The sequence below is a fragment of the Chelmon rostratus genome, chromosome 4 (genome assembly GCF_017976325.1).
Source record: "Chelmon rostratus isolate fCheRos1 chromosome 4, fCheRos1.pri, whole genome shotgun sequence".
In the NCBI taxonomy this organism is placed as follows: domain Eukaryota; kingdom Metazoa; phylum Chordata; class Actinopteri; order Chaetodontiformes; family Chaetodontidae; genus Chelmon; species Chelmon rostratus.
Genome location: NC_055661.1, coordinates 10,630,932 through 10,652,264, shown reverse-complemented (window position 1 = coordinate 10,652,264; position 21,333 = coordinate 10,630,932). Strand labels below are relative to the sequence as shown.

The 21,333-nt window shown below is 40.8% G+C and overlaps 1 protein-coding gene across 1 annotated transcript in view; it reads left to right on the top strand.

Annotated features, from left to right (window-relative positions):
• LOC121605811 (collagen alpha-1(XXIV) chain) overlaps nucleotides 1-21,333 on the top strand; it is an 89,806-nt gene that overhangs the window by 22,291 nt on the left and 46,182 nt on the right. The window contains exons 5-14 of the mRNA XM_041935896.1: nucleotides 3,279-3,332; nucleotides 8,527-8,580; nucleotides 9,846-9,899; nucleotides 12,573-12,617; nucleotides 13,171-13,224; nucleotides 13,676-13,720; nucleotides 14,934-14,987; nucleotides 15,385-15,429; nucleotides 16,368-16,421; nucleotides 16,960-17,004. Of these exons, the coding sequence (XP_041791830.1) occupies nucleotides 3,279-3,332; nucleotides 8,527-8,580; nucleotides 9,846-9,899; nucleotides 12,573-12,617; nucleotides 13,171-13,224; nucleotides 13,676-13,720; nucleotides 14,934-14,987; nucleotides 15,385-15,429; nucleotides 16,368-16,421; nucleotides 16,960-17,004 (504 nt within the window). The remainder of the gene's footprint in view (nucleotides 1-3,278; nucleotides 3,333-8,526; nucleotides 8,581-9,845; nucleotides 9,900-12,572; nucleotides 12,618-13,170; nucleotides 13,225-13,675; nucleotides 13,721-14,933; nucleotides 14,988-15,384; nucleotides 15,430-16,367; nucleotides 16,422-16,959; nucleotides 17,005-21,333) is intronic.

The window sequence follows — 21,333 nt, the reverse complement described above, 5'->3', positions numbered from 1 at the left end:
AGGTTCAACGTTTTTGCCGGACAACCCTGCGTTTGTATTACTGAAGCCGCCTGCGTTGGGACTGGCCCCCTTCAAATGAATGAGAGGGCGGTGTTTTTTTCACACAGGGTTGAAGTTGATCTGAATGTCCTTATGTTGTGGCGATGGCATCACATCGCCTGGCTGCTGTATTTTAAAACAGAACACGACAGGCAGACTAAAACGCAGATAGACAGGCTGTAGACTGTAAAACATGTCTGGTAGTAAAAGGTTTGGAAAGCACGTAGCTGATAGAGAGCATTCTCCTAACCCCATAGGCTGAGTCATAAAGTAGAGATAGAGGGAGGCTTGGAATCATTATGTGGTGGGAAGCTGAGGGCAGTATGCAGTACTGAGGTTGCGTCTCTGCACTCTCAGCACAGAGCAGCACTTATTTTGGTGCCTCTAATTGTTAACGTTATCAGACTAAGAGCCTATGAACCCGGGCACACCTTCTGGTGTGGGTATTTATTGTGGAAACAGACCAGTGTACTTCAGAGTTTCTTTTATTCCAAGCAGTCCCTGAAGGTGACGGTTCATGTACTGAGGAGATGATTGATACAGTAATCAAGTATTTTATTAAGGAAGAGGCTAACGTTTTATATTGCGGTTTTTGCCATTTTGCAGTCAAGCAACTTTTTTTTTTATTGTTGCACATTTCCTATTCAAATACTGTGGATATCACACCACAGTAATGCCTATAGAGATTAGTTAATTTTGACTTTGAGGTGGGTCTAAGTAAAACGTTTTGTAAGTTAGAATTGAAGTCTCTCTTATCGCACTTGATGCAACATTTGCTAAAATTTTCAACCAAATGATGGTTTTAAGAGTTTTCTTTCTATTCTTTGATTTTCTATGGCCAACATGCTCTCGTGGAATCCAGGCATAGATTACTGCCATTAAAAATGAGTGAGAGAGAGGGAGCTCCTTCCTCCTGGCTCTTGGCTGTAGTAGATAGCTGCATAGAATGTCTGGCCTGCAAGCAGCAGGGTTACAGATGTGCAGGAATGCAGTTTATTCTTGGTGTGTGTGTTCATTTGAACGTGCACATCCAGTTGTAGGCATACGTGTGCATGTATGATTGTGCATTCATTGCATACATGCGATATTCAAGGAATTAAATTTCAGTGGTGTACTGAGAACAAACGTGATACAGTAAAGATATGTGTGTTTATTGTAAGTATGTATGGTATGTGCATTTCTGATGGAACATTTTGTTGCCAGGATAATCCTGGTTCTCTGATAACTGAGGCCAGTATCTTACTATGGGAAGGCCCTCCGCCGTGTTCAGTCACAGAGGGTACATGACCGCTATACTGTCACAGGTCAATCATATGAATGACAGATGTTGGCCCACCTCCCTTTATAATGACACATGACGCTGTAATGCCCTGGTTATCCAGAGGTGGCCCCCCTCCCGAATTGTATGTTCCAAAGCCCTTAGTGCCTTGACCCAGGAAGGTCCACAACACATAACCTCCCCATGGACTAATACACAACTACGATGAACCCCCACAGAGGACTGAGTGCACCAACAAAGGTGCCTTGACGTCAAGGCAGTAAAACCAAATAAACGTGTGTGGGAATGCCCATCTTGCAGCGGCAAAGATGTCACTCACAAAAAGGCCCTCACATGCCCAGCCTTGAAAGGTAGTTAATCAGGATGTGGGTGACAAGTCTGACCTGCGACACTCAGTCCCTGCACAACACTAGCAGCCAGGGCTGGATGCAAAAGAGCCGCAGTAGTTCTGCCATTCATAGCCTGCTGGGCCAGTGTGGAGCTGTTGGAATTAAGGATAGGCACTGCTCCCTCACTTATAGCAGGACCGCAGCTATGAGCCTGAGGGGTGGGAACTATGGGTTGGCGATATGACCTAAAGTTTAGATCACAGTATTTATTTTTGTTTTTTATGGTGATGGTATTGCGAAGTTAAAATGTCATGTAAAGTAATGTCATGTAAAATGTCATGTAAAGAGACATATCATAAGCAAGAAACATTAAAAAAAAAGATGTGTTTATTGGCCTCAAACAGAAATGAAAAAGAGCTACAGGCCTAAACGTGTTTTGAGAGGAGTAGCCTGCCCCACAATGAAGGTTAACTAGTAAATGTAATCTGATTCAGTCTCAGAGTTAAAGATTAAAGGTACAAGGGTTAGGATTAGGCATCTCAACAGCATGTATTTGGCAGAAAACTCAAAGTATATTTAATAAATAGTACAGTCAGGGTACCATGGGGCATGTCTATCGAGCACATTTACGTACAGCAGCAACAGACACAACAGAAGTATGGAGATAACGTTAGGTCTGGACAAACAATAAACAGTAATGCAACATAAAAATTGCAAAACTTACAGGTTCTAAGTTGGAAGTCAGTACCGATCCGTCCTTGAGCTTCGGTTTTGCAGTGAATTGTGCTTTGTATTAGCCCTCAGAGCAGTCTGATGCAAAATGATTAGTCCACACATATGTATTGTTATTGCGATTTCCATTAAGTTGATTCGCTGGTTCTCCACTTCCTCGGAGTGTAGTAGTAGATTAAGACTTTGGTGTTGGTTCTTGCAGCCAACAGCAGAGAAATTGGCGTGGATTGATGTAATGTTGCCCTCCACATCTTTGTGTTACTGCGTAGCCCTCTACCTGCATGTTATTGCAGCCACACAGTAAAGCACATTGTTTTTATTTTGCAAAAGCTTTTATTGTAGTAATGACAGTATTGCATATCATGGCAGAACATGACCGGTGACAGTGACAAAACCAGTACCCCTTGTGGGAACATGAACAGCAGCATGTTCAGCCATGGATAAGCTGCTATGTCCATTCCTAGTGGTATGTCTTTGTTCCTTGACAGAAAGACCAGAGGACACTGGGTGTTTTTGTGTGATGTAAAGCAAACCCTCCCCATGGAGAGGATTCCCCCTGGAGAACAAATCTGCTCTACTAACTTACTGAGAACATGCATTGCACATGCTCCATATTATGTTTGTGGGCTGGTCTGTGTAACATTACAGAGTGACTGATTGACCTTGGTTGGTCAGTTTATAAGGTGGGCTCATATTGAGATACTGAGCAAGGTTTGAAAGAGAACTGTAGTATTCACTGATTCTACAGTAACTATTTTCTAGTACCTACCTTCATTTTTTCTCTCTTTAATTCAGATTGCTTGTGGAAATGTGCCTGTCTTATGACTCAAATAATGAGCTGTTGTTATCAACAGTACACAGTAATTTAATGTTGTGTTCTCTGTCTGCATCTGTTCCAGGGTCCCACTGGCCCACATGGAAACCCAGGACTCCATGGACTACCTGGACCCAAGGTTAGTGGCCTTCTCCCACTGTAGAGAGACATCAACAGTTCCCAGAGAGTGTTAGACAGGGTTCTGGTTAGCATCTGTTGGTGTGGACAGCCAGATGAGTTACCTCTAAGATATAACCATCTCCACTGAGCCCAAGACACAGGCCAGGGTCGGTCAGTGTCATACTCTGCTCCCACACCTTTTACCTTTTGTCAGTGGAAGGGAACCTGTTGGCTAAAGAAGTAGCAAAAGGTGAAGTAGTTGATTTTGGTTTGGGTTTGTGTGAAAAGGGCCTGCCAGAGTACAAGTTCTCTATAAGTTTCATTAATTAGACCACAATGCTTTTGTTAATCTTATTGGTAAATTAGATCATTTTGATCAGGACTATGGATGAAAAATATTGAACAGTGCAGTGTGTCGCACTGATGCTGCCAACCAGGCCAAGCACAAACTTTCTTTAGGCATAATGGCAAGTTCACTGAGAGACTCATCAAAGAATTAACATCATAGCAAATGGATACAGAGTTCGATTTGCTGGAGGAGGGTTTACTGTTTGAGGGAGCTGTCAACAGGATTCTGCTGAGAGAGTAAATACCCCTGAATAAACACATTACATCTTACCTCAGTGAAATCAACAATCCAAACTACCAGATAAGGAGGAGGTGGGGGATGGTGATACAACAGTAAATGGCATTGTCAGGGTGCAGTCTGCAGAGTAAACAGTCATGAAGTCTGGTTATAATGTCTGTTAACAGTTGTGAATGAGCAATTCATTGGAAATCATATTGCAAATAGCTGATACTGATCAGCCAATAGAGACATGACTTCAGTGATCTGCCTGAACTAATACTATGCTTTGTTAAGCTGTCTGAGACTTCTTGCTTGTAGTGATGGCATGTTCAGCGTCTGTGCTCAGTCAAAAGATGACATATCACGTGTCCCATTAACATGCAAAATGAATAACATGTTGGATCAATCGACAGAAAGGAAAAACTGACAGATTAATTTTTTATTTATTGGAAAATGCCCTCTGGTCATTTGGCGTTTCTCATGCATACACTGCTGGATGCTGCTTGTGGGAGATTAATGGCAAGACAAATGATTGTTTGTATAAAGCTGACAAATTACCAGTAGCAGACATAAATGACTCGTAAAAGTTTACAGAATTTTAATGGGTAGCAGTTTATGAAAACCCATGTTGGAATAGAACTCTGCACAGGCTCCAGTTTAACCATCATGGTCAAATTCCTCTTATTTCAGAGAGAATGCAGTCTTTTCTGTCTTTTCTAATGTGATAAACTGAGATTTGATAAAGCAAGACTAAAATGAGAAGAAAAGAGAAAAAAATAAGCATATGTTTACAATATTGTACGTCTAAAGAAAATTCCATGGTCTTGTATTGTTTTAATTTTGTGCTCCATACTGTCTGTATTCTACTTAAATTGACTCAAAAACTACTACGACTACTACTTAAAAACTGCTGCGACAAAGGGTTTTGTTGTGAAGTTCAAGTAAATGAGAACATTTGTGGTTACGTAGAAAACCTTGGGCTTTAACCACATGACTGATTGTTCATTGTGCCAGGCTGCACCCAAAGTCTAAGACTTCAAAGCCATGAACTGTCATATTCCCATTATATACGTGGGGATAAATGTGGTTTTTTCCATTGTTTATAATGGCACAGTTGGTTTGATTTTACTCTACAGTAAAATTAAGCTTTGAAAGAAGGAGGTGATGAGCCTGAGCTCCCTCGACTGCCTGAGGAAGTTTACTGCCATTGTACAGACCAGCATGCAAACCACCAATGAGAGACAGAACTGAGAACAAGAGCAGACTGTATATAGTCACGTTGTTTACGCGCTTAACTGTGTTTGTGCGTGTGTATGTGTCTTTATTTATTTATTCATTTACTAAAATGAGATCCAAACAATCTAGTGGTGTGATGATTTATTTCCCATGAAGTATTTGTTATCCAGCCATTACATACAGACAAGTCCTTTAGACCTGTTCCCTCAGTGTATTCAAACACAATCATACCAATAAATTAGTAAACAGTTGCTTGGTAACCCTAACCCTGACCCTAACCCTGCAATCGTTGTAATCAGTATATTACTTTAAGTTTGACATTGACATTAAAACTAATGTTGAAAAGTACTTACTGTATATTTTAGGCCCAAACATGACACAAATAATGCATGTGAAATGTGCCTGGCCCTTGCCTCAATTTGCTTGTAGAACTCATTAGGAGACCGCTGCATCTCATGTAGCTTGCCCTACAAGACTCTGTTGTCGTGGATTGTCCGTTAAAAGTGTGATTTGCTGTAGTTAGTTTTTCACAAATGGCATCAATTATAGCAGAGTCTGACATGTTGTTCCCTAAGGAGCCAATCTCTGCTTCTCAGAGCGTGTGCAAGTGTGATTCAAGCAGACACAGCCAGATGTAGGCAAGCATGATAATAATGAGCCAGTGTGTTGTCACAGTGTAGCTGGACAGACTGGAGGAGACAAGGGTGGTTGTTGGCCTAAATGACATAACCCTTACCCTAGATCATTGTTCTCCTGGTTTTTACCACAGAGCATAATCATGCTAGTCCTGGCTCATTAGCCATGACACTGACTTCATATATGGGGGGAAAAGAAAGAAAGAACTTTTATTCTCTGGTAAGCTTTTCCCAGCGTGGGACCAGATGTAAAGGATGCATTGGTGATCCAACTGAGCAAGGATGTGGGCAGTACCATGCAGATGGTTGTGGTGACTGTGGTCGCGACTGGCTACCACAAAGTGGCTGCATACACCATGCAGACAGTGGGGGAACAGTCATGCAATGGGAGGAGAAACAAAAACTAAATGTATGGCCCACCCTCCCCTCCTTGGTCTTTCGATGTGAAACTTTGTGCTTGTGAGTGGATAGCTCCTTACTTGGAATCTTAGATATATACATGCACTCGTAAGATGAAACAAATGAAAGCGCTTTCATGAATTGTAATCTCTTTGCCTCCCTCACCCCACACACATAAACAGAGGAATATTGTGTTTTTCTCCTTGATAGTGAAGCAGCAGAGGGAGATAGATGCATTTGTTGTGTGTCACCTTTGACCTTGCTGGGACACCACATATGTTTGGCTGAGGACCTTCGATTGGTTATTATGAAATATGGGGCCACTGTGTGCACATGCAAAACCCAAATCATTGTATCTAATACTATAGTGACCTATTGGTGAGTCATTCTCACACCCCCGGCCCCTTTGTGGAGGCGGATCAGGGATTCAGAGACTCTTTGTCTCAGTTTGGGAAAACACCTCCAGCTGAAATGTGTTTGGTTACTAGGGCATATACAGAGGGATGTCGTCCCTGATGCTGAGCTTCGTTGACATGTGTTTTAAGCACAGTTTGAAATGTTATGACGATGTGCTTGCAGGACTTAGAAGAGCCTTTCAGTCTGCAACAGAAAGACACCCAGGTTTTATGCCGTGCTCAAATTTGTGCTCTCCCACCCCCCAAGCATGCCTCATGCCTCACTGGTTGTCAGTCAAAACCGTGGAAATGTGATGCTAAAAATATAAGGAGGTAATGTTTGGAGCCTGTATGGACAGCTGTTCAGGAGAATCTACATATCTAAGTTGCCAAACAATGACTCAGCACCTTACACCAGAGCCAGCTGAAAATCTTAGATGATACATTTTGTATTCAGAAGTCCATGCTACAACTCATCACAAGTACACACCACGTTCTGAACAATCAGAGAGGATTTTTTAGTGTATTGATTGCTGACATTGCTGCTTTGGCATTTTATCACACAGCTGTAGGTGCAGACCAGTCTGGAAGGATGTTTGAGTTTAAGCTTATTTTTAGATTTATGACAATAAAAATCATTTTATTATCCTAATTCACATCAGTCTGGGAAGAAAAGCTCTGCGAACTGTGGCTGTTGAAATGTAATATTGCTGTTCTGTGGAAATGCACTTAACATCAGCTCCATTCTGGCAGGCTTTGACATATTCTCCGCCTTGTGGGAATTGCACATGTGGTCTGGGAGGACACAGAAACTGAGTGAGGTCCGGGACCTCAAAGGATTTTGTACTTTATTGCTAAGTCTCTTGCTTTGTCATGGTACAGAGATGTGAATGCCAAAAATGCAATAATTTCTACATCAGTATTTTAAATGAAGAATTGCACGCTTTTGTAAGTATTATACTAAAAGATTAAGGGTCCTTGCCAAGCTGCAGTGTTTTCATGAACTACTGCATATAAACTAAAGAAAAAGCATGTTTGCAAGTTGTAGCCTTCTCTGGGTGTTTTTAAAATTCTTGCCCATTTTGAAAGTTAAAAAAAGAAAAGACTGATGTCAGTAAATGATGTGGGTTACCGTCATGGTTGATGGTTAACTGTTCATAGGCCGCCATTAGACTGCGACAGTTCCAAGTTGAGGATAAACCACAGAAATTTTCAGAATATGAAAGTGGTCTCTTCAAGGACAAAGTGTCCTCATACATACTCAGTCTTGTGCTCTTTGCCAGAGTGGATGGTGCTTTATAACACTGTGTCTCACTGTTATTGCAGAACACACACTTCCCTCTTAAGCCTGTAGTGTCATGTATGGAGCTGAGCTATAAACTATTGTTGCCGTTGGCTGTAAAAAAAATATGTATGTAGCATCATAGACTTCACTCATGGATTTCTACAGGGACATTTTGAGGTCTGTGATTTTTATGCCCGCTGCCGTCTCGTCACCTGTTTCAGGCCACAGTAGCCTTATTTGAACAGTTGGAGCTGAGAAGTTGGACAGTGTGGTTCTAAGAGTTTTTGTGAATTTACTGAAGCGTGATATTTTAGTCCCAACTTTCACATTTTGAATTTAAAAAAGGCTTAATGCTCTCTATTCTGAGAATCTATAGATAAAGTCACTCATATTAATAGTGTATCATTATCAAAGTAAATTCACCCAATTATTATGCTGTGCATCACAGGGTTTGATTTTCCGTAAGGTCTGGCTTACGAGATGGTTTGAAGGGAACGACATCTGATTTGCACAGGAAGTAGTGAGTTTATGGGCAAAGCAGTCTAGATTTTGAAAAGGAAAAAACATGCAAATTACTACTGACTTTACTTCTTTATTCACAATTTTCAGGTTTAGCCAAGGTTTAATTTCAGATTTTGAAATAAATTTTAGTTGCCTAAGGCGCCCTTAACCCTGTGACCCTGTTTGTTTTCTAGGGTTCAAAGGGAGACCCTGGGCTGTCTCCAGGCCAGGCTCCACCAGGAGACAAGGTAAGAAATCTACCACCACTCTCCAGTCTGACTCCCTGTCCGTCTGTGTTTCTCTTCGGCCCTTTTCACCTCCTCTCTTTGGCATGTACTTCTCTTCAGTTCCCAGTGTCTGTCACAAAGCCTTTACTCTTGTGACAGTGAATCTTGTCTGGAGGCGTTTTACCTGAGCTAGTGGTTCTTCTTCTTCTCTTTACAACACCAGCCTGTGCTTAAGGCCTCACTTAGCCTCTCCCCACTCACTGCTTTTTCCTCTGCTCTCAATTTGCTTTATGGGTAATTTGAGCACGATTGACTAACGACTCAATGCTTTCTGCTTTGTGGATGATGAAACAGTTTCATCTGATAGCCTGTTTTTTCTATATATTTGTGCTTGATCTATGAGGTTGGGAATCTGGTTTCCCTCATCCAATTTAATTCATTCAGCAGCCTCCTCTAAACCCACCTCTCCGCATTTCTGACTCTGTTAGTCTCCCTTACTCTCTCTATCCTTGTCTTTTTCTTTTTTTTTGCTCTCTGCACTCAAATCAAATCCTTACTCAATGTAAAAAATATTTCACTTTTGTTAGCTATTGTACCTTTATCCCTCTCTTAGCATGTTTGTCTGTATTGACATAGTTTCTCTTATCTCCATTCACCCTCTCACCTCGCATCTTATCTGTTTTTTTAGAATAGCCAAATGTTGCTCAGCATATGGTTCTGATTAGAAGCAGCTTGAGTAAGACATCTAAAATAAATAGATGGTACAGTAAACACTGCCTGAAGTACAAACCACATTTAACTGTCCATATCACTTACCTGTGGAAAATCTACAGATTTTTTTCTGCTCAAGATAAACATTAGATTTTTTTTTACAGTGATCCTAAATAATAAGTAGTCTGTTGAACCATTGCCCTGTTGTTCATTAAATGATGACGAGTCTGTTGAACTATTGCCTTGTCGTTCATGACTCATCTAAGATAAAAAAATAAATAATGAGCATTTTGTGCTGCTATTTAATTTTAAGTAATTTATACCAAATTAATAGGATGGTGTCTGGGTTAACTGTAAGAGCTAAAGCAATGAGCTGAATTTCCTTTCTTAACACACTGTTTTAAAGTGTAGGACTATTCATTGTTATAATGCCTTAATAGAACTTTTGCAATGGAATCAATGGATTGCTTTTTGCAAAGTCAGTCGTACTGCATTCATGTATTTAATGATGGAGTGCATTGCATCCCACTTTTCTGAAAGTGTTATAACACTCTCTCTTTCATTTATTCCTGTAGGGAGACAGAGGTCCACCAGGTCTGCCTGGGCCAGATGGATTTCCAGGTCTACTGGTAAGGTTTAGAATATTAAACTGCGTGTGTTTAAACTAGCTGCTAATGCATTCTTTACTGTGGCTTTTGAATTTGTTGTTTTACTGTGAGGCAAAACTAGGCATTACACATACACTATATTATTGGTTCACATATGTTAATGGTTTCTAGAGTTGAGTTTTAGCTATAAGTATAAAATTAACTGACACTATATCTGTGATCTCCCCCAAGTGTTAGCCACAGCCGTTTGCGAGGCCTCTTAATGTGGTCAGTTTTAGGTTACCCTGTCAGAGAAAGCCTACAGCCCACCCTGCTCTCTCCCTGTCTTCAGTCTTTTTGTCTGTCTTCATATTGATAGAAAGAAACGTGTACATATATATCTATAACCTCCTTCCTAATTTTTCTTCTTGCTTCATCTGTCTACCTCACACTGTGTGTTCTTATTGCACTGTCTTTGCATACCTCTCTCTCTGCACATATTTCCATTCTGTGTCAGTCAGGCCTTCAGATCTGTTGTGGTGCTGCCTCACTTAAACATGATAGGCTTTCAGGTCAAGGCCAAATGTCATCCAAAAGAGGAAAGCCATGCTGCCCAGGGCCAGGGGGTCAATGACATGCACAATATCCCTTGCCTCCTCAGCAATTGTCACACCTGAAGATGGAGAATTTCATTTACACTGCTGCTAGTAAAAAGAGGGACCTTGGCGTTCTCTTTTTTGTTTTTATGCTGTAGTGTGTTCAGTGAGTGCTGCTTATCCTGTTTTCAGCATAGCTGTTGCTCAAATAGAGCTTGTGATAAAAAACAGATCAATCTGCTGTAGTAGGTCACCCACACGACTTTGTCTACACAGTTGTCCAGGTAGCCTCTTATTGGAACTCTGAGACTGGTCTCCACATAGCTGGCCTTCACCTTGCATCCCAGGAGGCCATTCCAGTGTTTGCAGTAGCTGAACCTAATATACCCAGCACACGAACTGTGCCCTGTCAAGTATTTTCAGAGGAAATGACTGGCTTGGGGCCTATGCTCTTTACCTCCCCGTGGGCCTTTTATTGAGTGTGAAGGTTCATATGTCACAACCTCGGAAGCAGGCGACAGAGTCAATAGTACCGTTCAAGAAGGTCTCGCAATGCCCCAAAAAGATAGTGACCTGGCCCTGACCTTGTGTTTTGGAGCTGTAAACATCTGTTGTTGATAAAGTGAAAAATAAAAGGTCTTAAGAGATGAAAAGCTCTGATTTACCAAACAATAAATTCTGTTACATTTCCAAAGGAACGCTTGCTTAACTAAATGCAGAATTTGGCACAAAGCTGACTGAGGATTATAGTGAGCCAACTATTAATCTTATAGAAAGTCTTTATGTTTCAGTTGTGTCAGTTTCCTTTTAAACTCCACCCACACTTTACTCTGCAAAAGATTCAAGTTCAAACTTTTCCAGAACACTAAATGGGCCATAGACTGGTTACCGGATACACTACACAGGACAAACAGGATAATGTATTTTAATGAGCAACCAAAACATGTTATATGCTGTCTTATCAACCATTATCACACACCACCACTACTCTCCTTTCCAATCTCTGCCCAACAATAACAGGAAGTACAGACCATATGGATGTTAATTCTGACCATCAAGCACTTTATTTTGTTTATTTTTTAAATGTCAGTCTTGACATGCATGCGGATTTGCAGGCAAAATTAGCCTTCTAGTCCCCAGTCACACCATCCCAGTTCAGAGATCATTAAAGACAACCTTGGACCTTCAAAAGGCGTTTACCAACATACTGGCTGCAGAAGAGGTTACAGAATATTCCTAGATCCCTTAGCATCCCTCAGATGTATCATTCTGGGGTGGATTCATGCCACAAATATGCATAATTAAAAATGTAGACCATAATTGAGATTTGCAATAAGAGCAACAAACTCTCATCAGTTCTCCATTAAATGATTCATTTGCAGTGAAATGCAGTGTCCTTTTGCAATGTCGGTTGGTTGGTACATCAAGAGGTCCAGACTGAATTATATCTGCTATGACTTGGATTGCCCTGAAACTTAATGCAGACATTCATTGTCCAGAGCTGACTTTGGTGATTCCTTGACTTTTTTCCCTTTAACTTCTCCTCTGATCCCACCAGCAGTTTGACAGTTTTTCCTTTTCCTGAAATACCTCAACAACTGTGTGATACATTTCCATAAAATCTGATACAAATATCCATGGTTCCCAGTGGATGAATGACTTTAGTGGTCCACTGACTCTTACTGTAGTGCCACCGTGAGGTTTTGTGTAAAGGCTCAGCAACTACTGACTGACCGAAACTTGACCTTTTGTGTAGTGCCATCATCTGGTCCAAAATTTCATTGGACTGATACTATGACGTGACGAAATACCTACAAAGCTTATGCCAATGCCATCAGCCTCAGCTGTACTTTGTGTTTAGCGCTAAGTAACCAATGATAGCATGCTAACATGCTAAACTAAAATGTGAACATGGTATAGCATGTTAGCATTGTCACTGTGAGCATGTTAGCATTCTGAATTTATCCTTAAGCTCAAAGCACTGCTCAGATGCTTTGAGGCCTAAGTGAACATCTATAGAGCCACTCCCTACTGGCTCCGGAGTCTGAGTTTTGTTAAGGTCTGTGGTGGTTTTGCATATAATTTACTAAAACTACATTTGTTTATTCCATTTTTCAAGGGTCCTAAAGGTTATCCAGGGCCACTCGGACAGCCAGGAGAACAAGTAAGTTATCATTTGTGCTGATGGGACATGGACAACTGGAGTCAACAGCATTCTACACAAACATTCATGCACAAACAGGATTGGTCCATGTTAGTCCTTATGGTCACATACACAGACTAACACTCAGTTGTGCTTTTGTGCATCACCAGCCAGTTACATCACTCCTTCAGCTGTCACCTTTAGTCAGTAGTTCCCTTTATCCTCTTTTTATCCCCCTCTCTTTGATGGAAAAATGCTTTACCTCATCAAAATGCTAACAATTAACAAGATTACACAGACACGAGAGCATCAGCTGAATGTTTACAGTGTAAAGTGTCATTTTACTGGTGGGAAAAAACAGCAGAGTGAGTGAGTGAGGGAGGGGTGGGCTGGAGGGATGCAGAAAGGTACAGTTAATAGACAGGGTTGTCTTGGAGGCTGAATGAACAGTGCTTGTTTTATTCCTCAGTTGGCAATGCTGGTAGAGGTCCCTGTGTCTCGTCTTTCGCTTTATTCATCCATCTAATCTCCCTATTCACCGTTCATTCATTCCCTGTCTCCGTCTGTGCTGCAGGGCATACCAGGACCTCCTGGGGAAGCTGGGGCTGCAGGTTACCCTGGCAGGCAGGTGCAGTGAAAAATACAAAAATATGCTTCCAGTTCCTACATTGATCTTCTTATATTCATCGCTGTTCTACTTAGAACGCTACAGAAAATATACAGCATTAATAATGATAATTGCATAATGCATTTGAATATATTGACAATGTAGTACCATGATGATAATGAAATGCATGAAGTAATGAAATTGGTTTCCTGATGTCCTTTTATGTGTGCAGTCTGTGGACTTAAACCATGTGCGCTGCCAGCAGTGCAGGCGAGGAAAATATATAAAGTGCAACTTAAAGAAAAAAAAAAACATGTGTTTTCTTTTAGCTGTCTGTCAGTCAGATCTGCTGTACTTTCTCATGAGGCCATTCAGATCCTTATGTGTTTAGGTTTGCTTTATCATGTCAGATCACTGAGTTTGCAGCTGTTGTGACAGTAGGTCCTCCTCACCAGTCTTTCCTTTGTTGCAGGGCTCAGCGGGACCACAAGGTAACCCAGGTCCTAAAGGTGTCCGTGTAAGTCCACTTGGCTCTCTGCTCTCACTCTCCCCTCTTTTCTTCTGCAGCACTGGATTGAACGCTTAATTTCCTGAAAGGATTAGGATAGTGTCAGGCCCTCAGCCTTGCTCCAGAGAGACTTCCAGAATCTGAGTTATATTTCTGACATACTGCCTGACGTGTGACTGCTTGTGGGGGCTGGTCCACACTCTGGGTTGTCTCATAAAGACTGACTGGTTCCTGTGAGTATCATTCCTCAGCAAGCAGGAATGCCCCCGAAAACAGGAGAACAGAAGAAAGACAAGAGGACAGAGGACAAACAGATGAGTGAAAGTATGAAAGCAGACGGAAGGGAGTCAAAAGAGCTAGTGAGAGAAGGGACTTTTCATTTCATGCAGCTCAAAGAAAGAGGAAAGCTGGGATTACTACATCAGAGTGAGGCAGGCAGGTGAAAAAGAGCCACAGAGACGGACAATGCGAGGGTTAAATACAAATATGAAAGTGTGAGAGAGAAAAAGAAGAAAAGAGGGAGTAATTACTCATACATTCCCACTATGTCCTTTGCCAACTAACATAAATATTTGAATGTAAAAAAAAAAAAAAAACAAGTTCACAGTCATCAAGTTCAGAATGACAGCACAGCAAATGTATTTCAGGGTTGTATATTAAACAAATGTGATTAATGTTGGATATGCATTAGCCTACACACAGTAATTATAATATGATAGGCATTTACTTGTAATGGCTGGCACATCATCAGATATTCCAACAACTCTTGTGTATGCAAGGACTCGCATGTGTTGGATTCATTCACTGTTTGATAGAGCCAACGCATCTGGAGACAGTAAACAAATACCACAGCAGGTGGGAAGCAAGGTGTTCCAAATAAAACGATTCAATTTGCATCTCAAACCAGTGAAGTGACGCTGTTGATGTGTTGAGGTATAACAGAAGGAGTGAAATCTCCATTTTAATCACTACAGAAATTTGATTGATTCATGGTCTCAGACCTGGAGTTACAGACACTGAACTAGCCCACATCATTCTCAGCAGCAAATTCCAAATTCCATTCATATACACAGAATATACAGAATCACACACAGCAGCCTGCCCTGTGGCACCAAATATCGCTCTAGAATTTCCCACAGATACATCAGGGTCGCTGCTGAAAAATATGATTTTGCTGTAATGTTCGGGCAATATTGTGATATAAAATGTTGCTAATTTCCAGGGTTTCATTGGGCCTCCTGGTGTTGCTGGGCCACTGGGTCTGGAGGGGGAGAAAGTGAGTGATGTTCCTTTATATTTAGTTACATTTACATGATTACATGATATCAATAATCCATCTTATAATGTCGTCTTCTTCATGTGCTCTCACTCCATTTGTTTTCCCCTCCTTTGTGTTCCTGCTCTTTATGACTCTGTTGTGGCTTGCAGCACATCAGCTTGCTTTGTGCCAAGGCAACTGTTTATTCATTGTGATGAAACAATTTTTTAAACCTGGCTTACAATTGGCCATATTAAGAAACACTCAATTGCGTGGTATTACACGAGGTCGGTTTTGCTACATTTTATCCAGAGAGTTATATAGATGAGATCAGAAGAGCTGTGCCTTCTCACTCTTCCATAGTCCGTATAGTCTGTTGTATGGATGCATTCATATTGTTGTTTTTCTTTTCAAGGGCATTCCTGGTCCTGTTGGAAAACCTGGTCCCAAAGGAAGACACGTAATAATGAATCCATTTTAATTTCTGCCCTATCTCGACCCAAAATCCTTTACCTTTTTCATCTGTCAATAGCTATAAGGGAACACCTGCAGGTGTAATTGTCTGTGTTACTGTTTGGATTGATTGTAAAAACAAATGTTATCCATCTTGTAATGTGTACAGTATGTTCTCTTAAAATAGCAGTAATTCACATTCACCAAAGCCCCAGGAACGTCAAAAGGAGATTCATTTGTATGCTGTAACTGTTGCGAATGTGTTAAAACAGGACACTGAGGGCTGCTTGTTAAACAGTGCAGATAGAGAAAAGAAAATAAAGGAACTCCTTTAGAGATTTAACACTATTCAAGGTGTGGCAGATCACACTGGAAATATGTCATGGTATATATTTTGGCATAAGTCCTGCAATGGCAAGTTTGTTCCAGGGTGGCATTTTGAAAAAAAAACCCAGTTAGATTAATATAGACACAGATGGAATGTCAAAGTTGGGCCCTCACACTGTGAAAAGTTAGTGTTTAAAAACAAGCCCTAGCTTTTCTGTGTTGAAGTTGCCAAGCGGGCAGGCAGCCCAGTGTCTCTTTCATCCAAAGGGTTTTTTTTCTGGAACACTGAGCGATGTCTGGCTAGCTGGATCAAAGTCTGTGGCCTGAGGGCTGCTGTAAGCCAGTCCACCATTTCACCAATGCACTGGCTAATTGTGCTTCATTAAATGAGCATTATTTCACACCAAGTCAATGCAAATTTGATCTCAATCAACAACTCGGGTAAATTGCATATATACTAGAAATGATGTATGTAATAGAAGATGTAGAAAAAGAAGGAAAAAGCAAAATACACTGCTGATCATTCACCTGTATGGAAGTACACTGCCAGTGGAAGGTATAACTGGCAATCATTGCCCTGACCTTCGTCAACTGAATGTGGATGTCCTTCCCCTGCAGGGTGTGGTAGGTGATGTTGGAGAGAGGGGGCCTCCTGGTCCTGATGGCAATGAGGTGAGAACTCTTGTTCTCCTCCTGGTGAACTTTTTGTCCTACACGTTTTCTACTACCTCCACCTTTCTGTCCTTCATCTATAAAGTCTGGCTCTCTTGGCTTCTTACTCGTCCTCTCTCATCAGTGACTGTGTGCACAAGTGCGAAGTAGTAAGCTATTTCTTGTTCAGAAGGCCTTTTGTCACCACTTCCAAAATGTACTAATCTCTTTAAGAAAATGTTCATGTTCAGTTGGCATCACAGAGGATGGACACATAGTTAGCCTATTACTGTGTGTAACATTGTCGGGTCTTAGGAGGATAGATACACTGGCCTGACAATACTGAGTATGTTTTGTTTTTCTTTAGTGGTCAGTTATACAAATTACTCAGCAATTCATTTTTGGGCTTTTGTTTCGATGCTTTATGTTTCCAGATGTTAGCAGATGAAAACAAAGTCATACTTGCTGTATTTCCAATGTAGCCTTAGAAATTGAGGAATGTGTGCTACTGTAAGTGTCCTGTCCTGTGTACTTAGGATGTTGCTGTGATGTTTCACAGGGGCCTGTTGGTGGAACTGGCATTAGCGGCTTTCCCGGCCTGAGGGTGAGTGTCAGTTTTGTAATGTTTTTATGTTTATTAGCGTGTTACATTTCCCGTGCCAAACAGGCACTGTGTTTGATCCGTCATTCACTTGACTCACAGTTCCGCTTCTGTAACTCTTTGTACTTGTTTCCAAGATTGCTTGTCTGTCCGTCTTTCTCTGTGCTTGTCTGTCTTTAGTGGTGAGAGTGGGGTTTGGATGATGGATAGCAGGATGTGCTGAACTTGAGCCAGGGTTTTCTCATAGCATCAGTGCATTTCTTACTGTTGATGACGGCCACTACTGAAATCTAAGTAATCCACAGGTTTCCGTCTTGGCTGTGTCCTCAACACGATTAACTCTATGGACATGAATGTGCCAAAGAAGTCCAAATGCTTCAAAAAGTTGTGAAAGTGCAGCTGAGATATATCGAGGAAGAATTAAACTTAAATTTGGGCAAAATTCCCACTTGTAATGTATAGTAATGGAGATGTATAAAGAATGGAGCTTGGACGATTATTACATTACAACAAGAGATATGACATCTATTACTTGGGTCAAGTTCATTACTGCCTTAACATTTTTTTTCCTCTTATTTTGACCAGTCACCTACTTTTCTCCATCATTTATTAATCAGCATTTCTGGTGGCAAACTCCTGTATTCCTATCTGCTCTGCCTCAGTCACTGACGAGTGACTGCTGACTCCTCAGTGTACAAAATTGGGTTTATATAGATAAATTCACATACACAACATGAAATGCTATGAGTACAAACAGATGCAGTGAGCTGATTAGATGAAGACTGCGAGAACGTAAAACCCTCAAGCAAACCAGCCATGTTACCAAGGTAGGCAACACGTTTTGTTGTACCGGTCCCGCTGTACTCAGCAGTTACTCTGTGTTTCATCATGGGCTCTGACCACATTTGTTCATGGCTGTGTACAGTGAAAGTCCCCTAAACATACAGAAATGTGACAAACACTATTATTGGTGCGCATCAAAAAGAAAACTCATTCGCAGCTGTCTCCATCTGTTGCAGTGATCATCCAGTATGTGGGCTTGTTTGAAAACATCACTCACAGACCTTAAATGTTCGCAGCATAACTACCTGGGAGGCTCGGTCTTATTACTGCACAGAGAAAAAAAAAATCAAGACTGTCACAGGCCTAATAGAGAGCACGCTGACTTTTTACTGTGGAATGTACAAGTGTTAAAAAGTCTTTGGTTCACAGAGGCCTCTAAAACACGCCCAGTTCATGTCAGCAAAACAGATACAAGTGCGTATGGCACCTTTCCTGTGCCATCATTTCAAGCTTCATTTACACTGGTTCGCTGTCAGAACATGGGGATTTATTGGGGTGCTTGAAGGGTCAGTCTGTGTGTGTTAGACAGATCTGGATGGATTGGCTTTCCTTAACCTTCACCTGAGCCACTGCCTGTTAGTCATCTTTACTACCGATATTGACAAGAGACGTGCATAAACTATCGTTAAGTGCTTTATTTTTTACTCACTACAAGGGTGTTATCACAGAGATGCTTACGTACGCATGTAGGGCAGTGCAAATACAGACTTTGGCTTTGAATTTTTATGTATAATAAATAAATAAGTAGGTAGAAAACCTCTCCATGTTCATCTGCTCATTTGTAAGTTTAACAAAGGCTACCTCCATGCCCAATGTTTTGGTCAGACCTGAGACACCACAGATCACTTTCTATGGTCTGGAAAGAACAAAATGTGACACAGATGTGCATGCACAAATGGGCTGCATGCACTACACATACACACAGACACACACAGACACACACACACACTTAGTTAGTGTCTTTGTAACCTTATAATCAACTTCTAATGCCATGTGATTCCTGACAGATTTTTCACTAGGAATGATTGAATTGCTTTGTTTGGTTTGGTTTGAACCACATGTGCATGTAATTGAGACAAAGTATGGTAATTTTATTTATGTAGCACATTTAACTACAAGTAATTCTGTTTGCTTTACATTACAGTGCATACTTTAACAATTATCAGTAACAAAAGCAAAGACTGTTCTCGTTGGTAAACGGTGGTAAATGTGCCCCAATTCTCTGTATTATCTCAAAAATGTTTGGAGATGGTGGGCTGTCTGATTTATGACCTGCCTTGGCATGTCAATCCCTTCTCCTGAAAACAATAAATAAATAAAAAATAAGAAGAGTCTGTTGATTTCTCGAAAGGGTGGTAGCGTTATTTGCATTGTGGCAGAATAGCTTTTTCGTCATAGCCTGAACACAATCATATGTTTGATCTCACCGTGTCATGTGGACAGAGTATTCTTCTCAGTCAGATCAGTCTTCTCTCACTTTGTGTTCCTTTCCTTTGTTTTAATTGCTTTTTAATGACTATTTTTAAAATATTATTTGTTGTTCCTTTTTTATTTTTAAATATACAAGCCTTGAGAAAGAAGTGGGACGCTTCAGGTCTGACCAGATTAAGTTTCAGTTAAGGTGGCAAGCGCATTTTGTTGCACATTTTCACCTTGTGTAGTTTAGTTAGACATTAAGTCCTAACACTAGTGTGGCTGCAAGCTTAGGTGGGAAAAATCAAACACCATCAAGCCTTAATAAATCCATGGAGTTAATGATGGCATCTTGTTTTACAAATTGTGTTAAAAATGTTTTTCATTATAGACACGGCCAGTGCTGTGAAAAGCTCATAACTCCAAAGACTCAACCTGAAAGAAATATGTTAAAGCAAATAACTCAATCAATGACACTTTTTGTGTGTGTTTTTTCCAAACTACAAAATTATACAAAATGACCCAACCCCTCTAAAAAAAGCAAAAAAATCCAAAACAGCTAGAAGCAGAGAAATTAATTATTGATAATTAAGGCTGATGTAGTGGTTACTTGTCTTTATATCAACAAATTATCGCCTGTAAGTACTTTTGAGTAATCACACAAGAGAGCCAAAATACTTACACCTTCATAATCCCGTCTTTGATGTAATTCATATTTAGTCAACTTTCCAGATGAGCGATTTTGACACAGGATAGATCTCACCAAGAGCTTTAATTTGACTTTTGAATCTAAATCTAAAACTCGTTTTCACTTCCCAGTGTCAGTCACACCCTTGTGGCTCTACTCATTTATTGAGAGGCAATTACACAAAGTTGGAACTGTAGTTAAGTAATCAGAAAGAGCAGAAACAGAGCAGCAAGTGTTCGTTCTGGTATGCACTTGATGTCTTTGCCAGTGTGTGACTCAACAAAATGTGATGCAGCCAGACACTCTTTCGTGGCCTGAATCAAAAGCAAAAGGCTGAGGTGGAGACAAAAATAGTTGTTTGAAATTTTATGGGATTTTCTGTGTGTGTTCCTGCTTTATTACTTACATTCTTTAAAATAATTTTAAAATAAAGTGGTGAGGTGAGGCCTGCATATACAGCAATTTAATTGTAGTTTCTCCACTGGCATGTTACGTGTCACATATATGCAATAATCTTGTTTATATCTCAGTAGGTGAGAAAGCATTTCATGTTTGTTTGTATTCTCTGAGGCTGCACTGGTTGTGTTAAACCAGAGGTGCAGGAATGCAACAATCTGGTTTTTGTCAAGATCATCCAAAATGGTTTGGATGATCTCTAACCACCTGGCGGTCAGGCTACATACAAGGCTCTGCGTGGGATGTTGATGTACCAGATCAATTCAGCTGGGCTAGCAGACACCAGAGTTCTTCATCTCCTCCTTTCATTCTGTCGTTTTTCATACAGTCTCTGGTGGCTTGAAAGCCTCTTTTGATGGAGTGCATGTGATTTGTGTCCATCCTGCTGCAGTAGCACAGTCCATGATAGCATAAAATTAAGCCAATGCTGATAGTAACGTTTTCAGTCTCAGGCACTTTATTGCAGAAAAGTGGTTCAAGATTCCCAATTATCTTTTTTAATTTGTATTCACTATGCTGCAGACACTGTTTTTGCTCTCGATTGTTTTGGAACAAATTCTGACATATCTTCACCCTGAGTCGCTTCTCCTTTAAGCCTTTAAGCTGTCTCAAAGAGGCAATAAAAATGTTTACCACAATGCATGGGAATATACATACTGCTGGTACAAAGGCTATGTTTAGTTACATTTGTTTGTGTGCACCTGTGTGAATAACGCGTACAATATGTGCCTGTGCTTGTCTACACACCCACACACACACACACACACACTCATCATTGTCACCACAGCGTCATTGCTACTGGCATGTCTGTAGCAGTTACAGTGAAAACCACTCAATCAGTGGCCAGCTTAACCGCATGTCTACTTGTAAAGGGTATTTTTTGGTCTAGCCACACATTCTGGCCACCTTGCCTCTGTCAATTAGTGTGGATG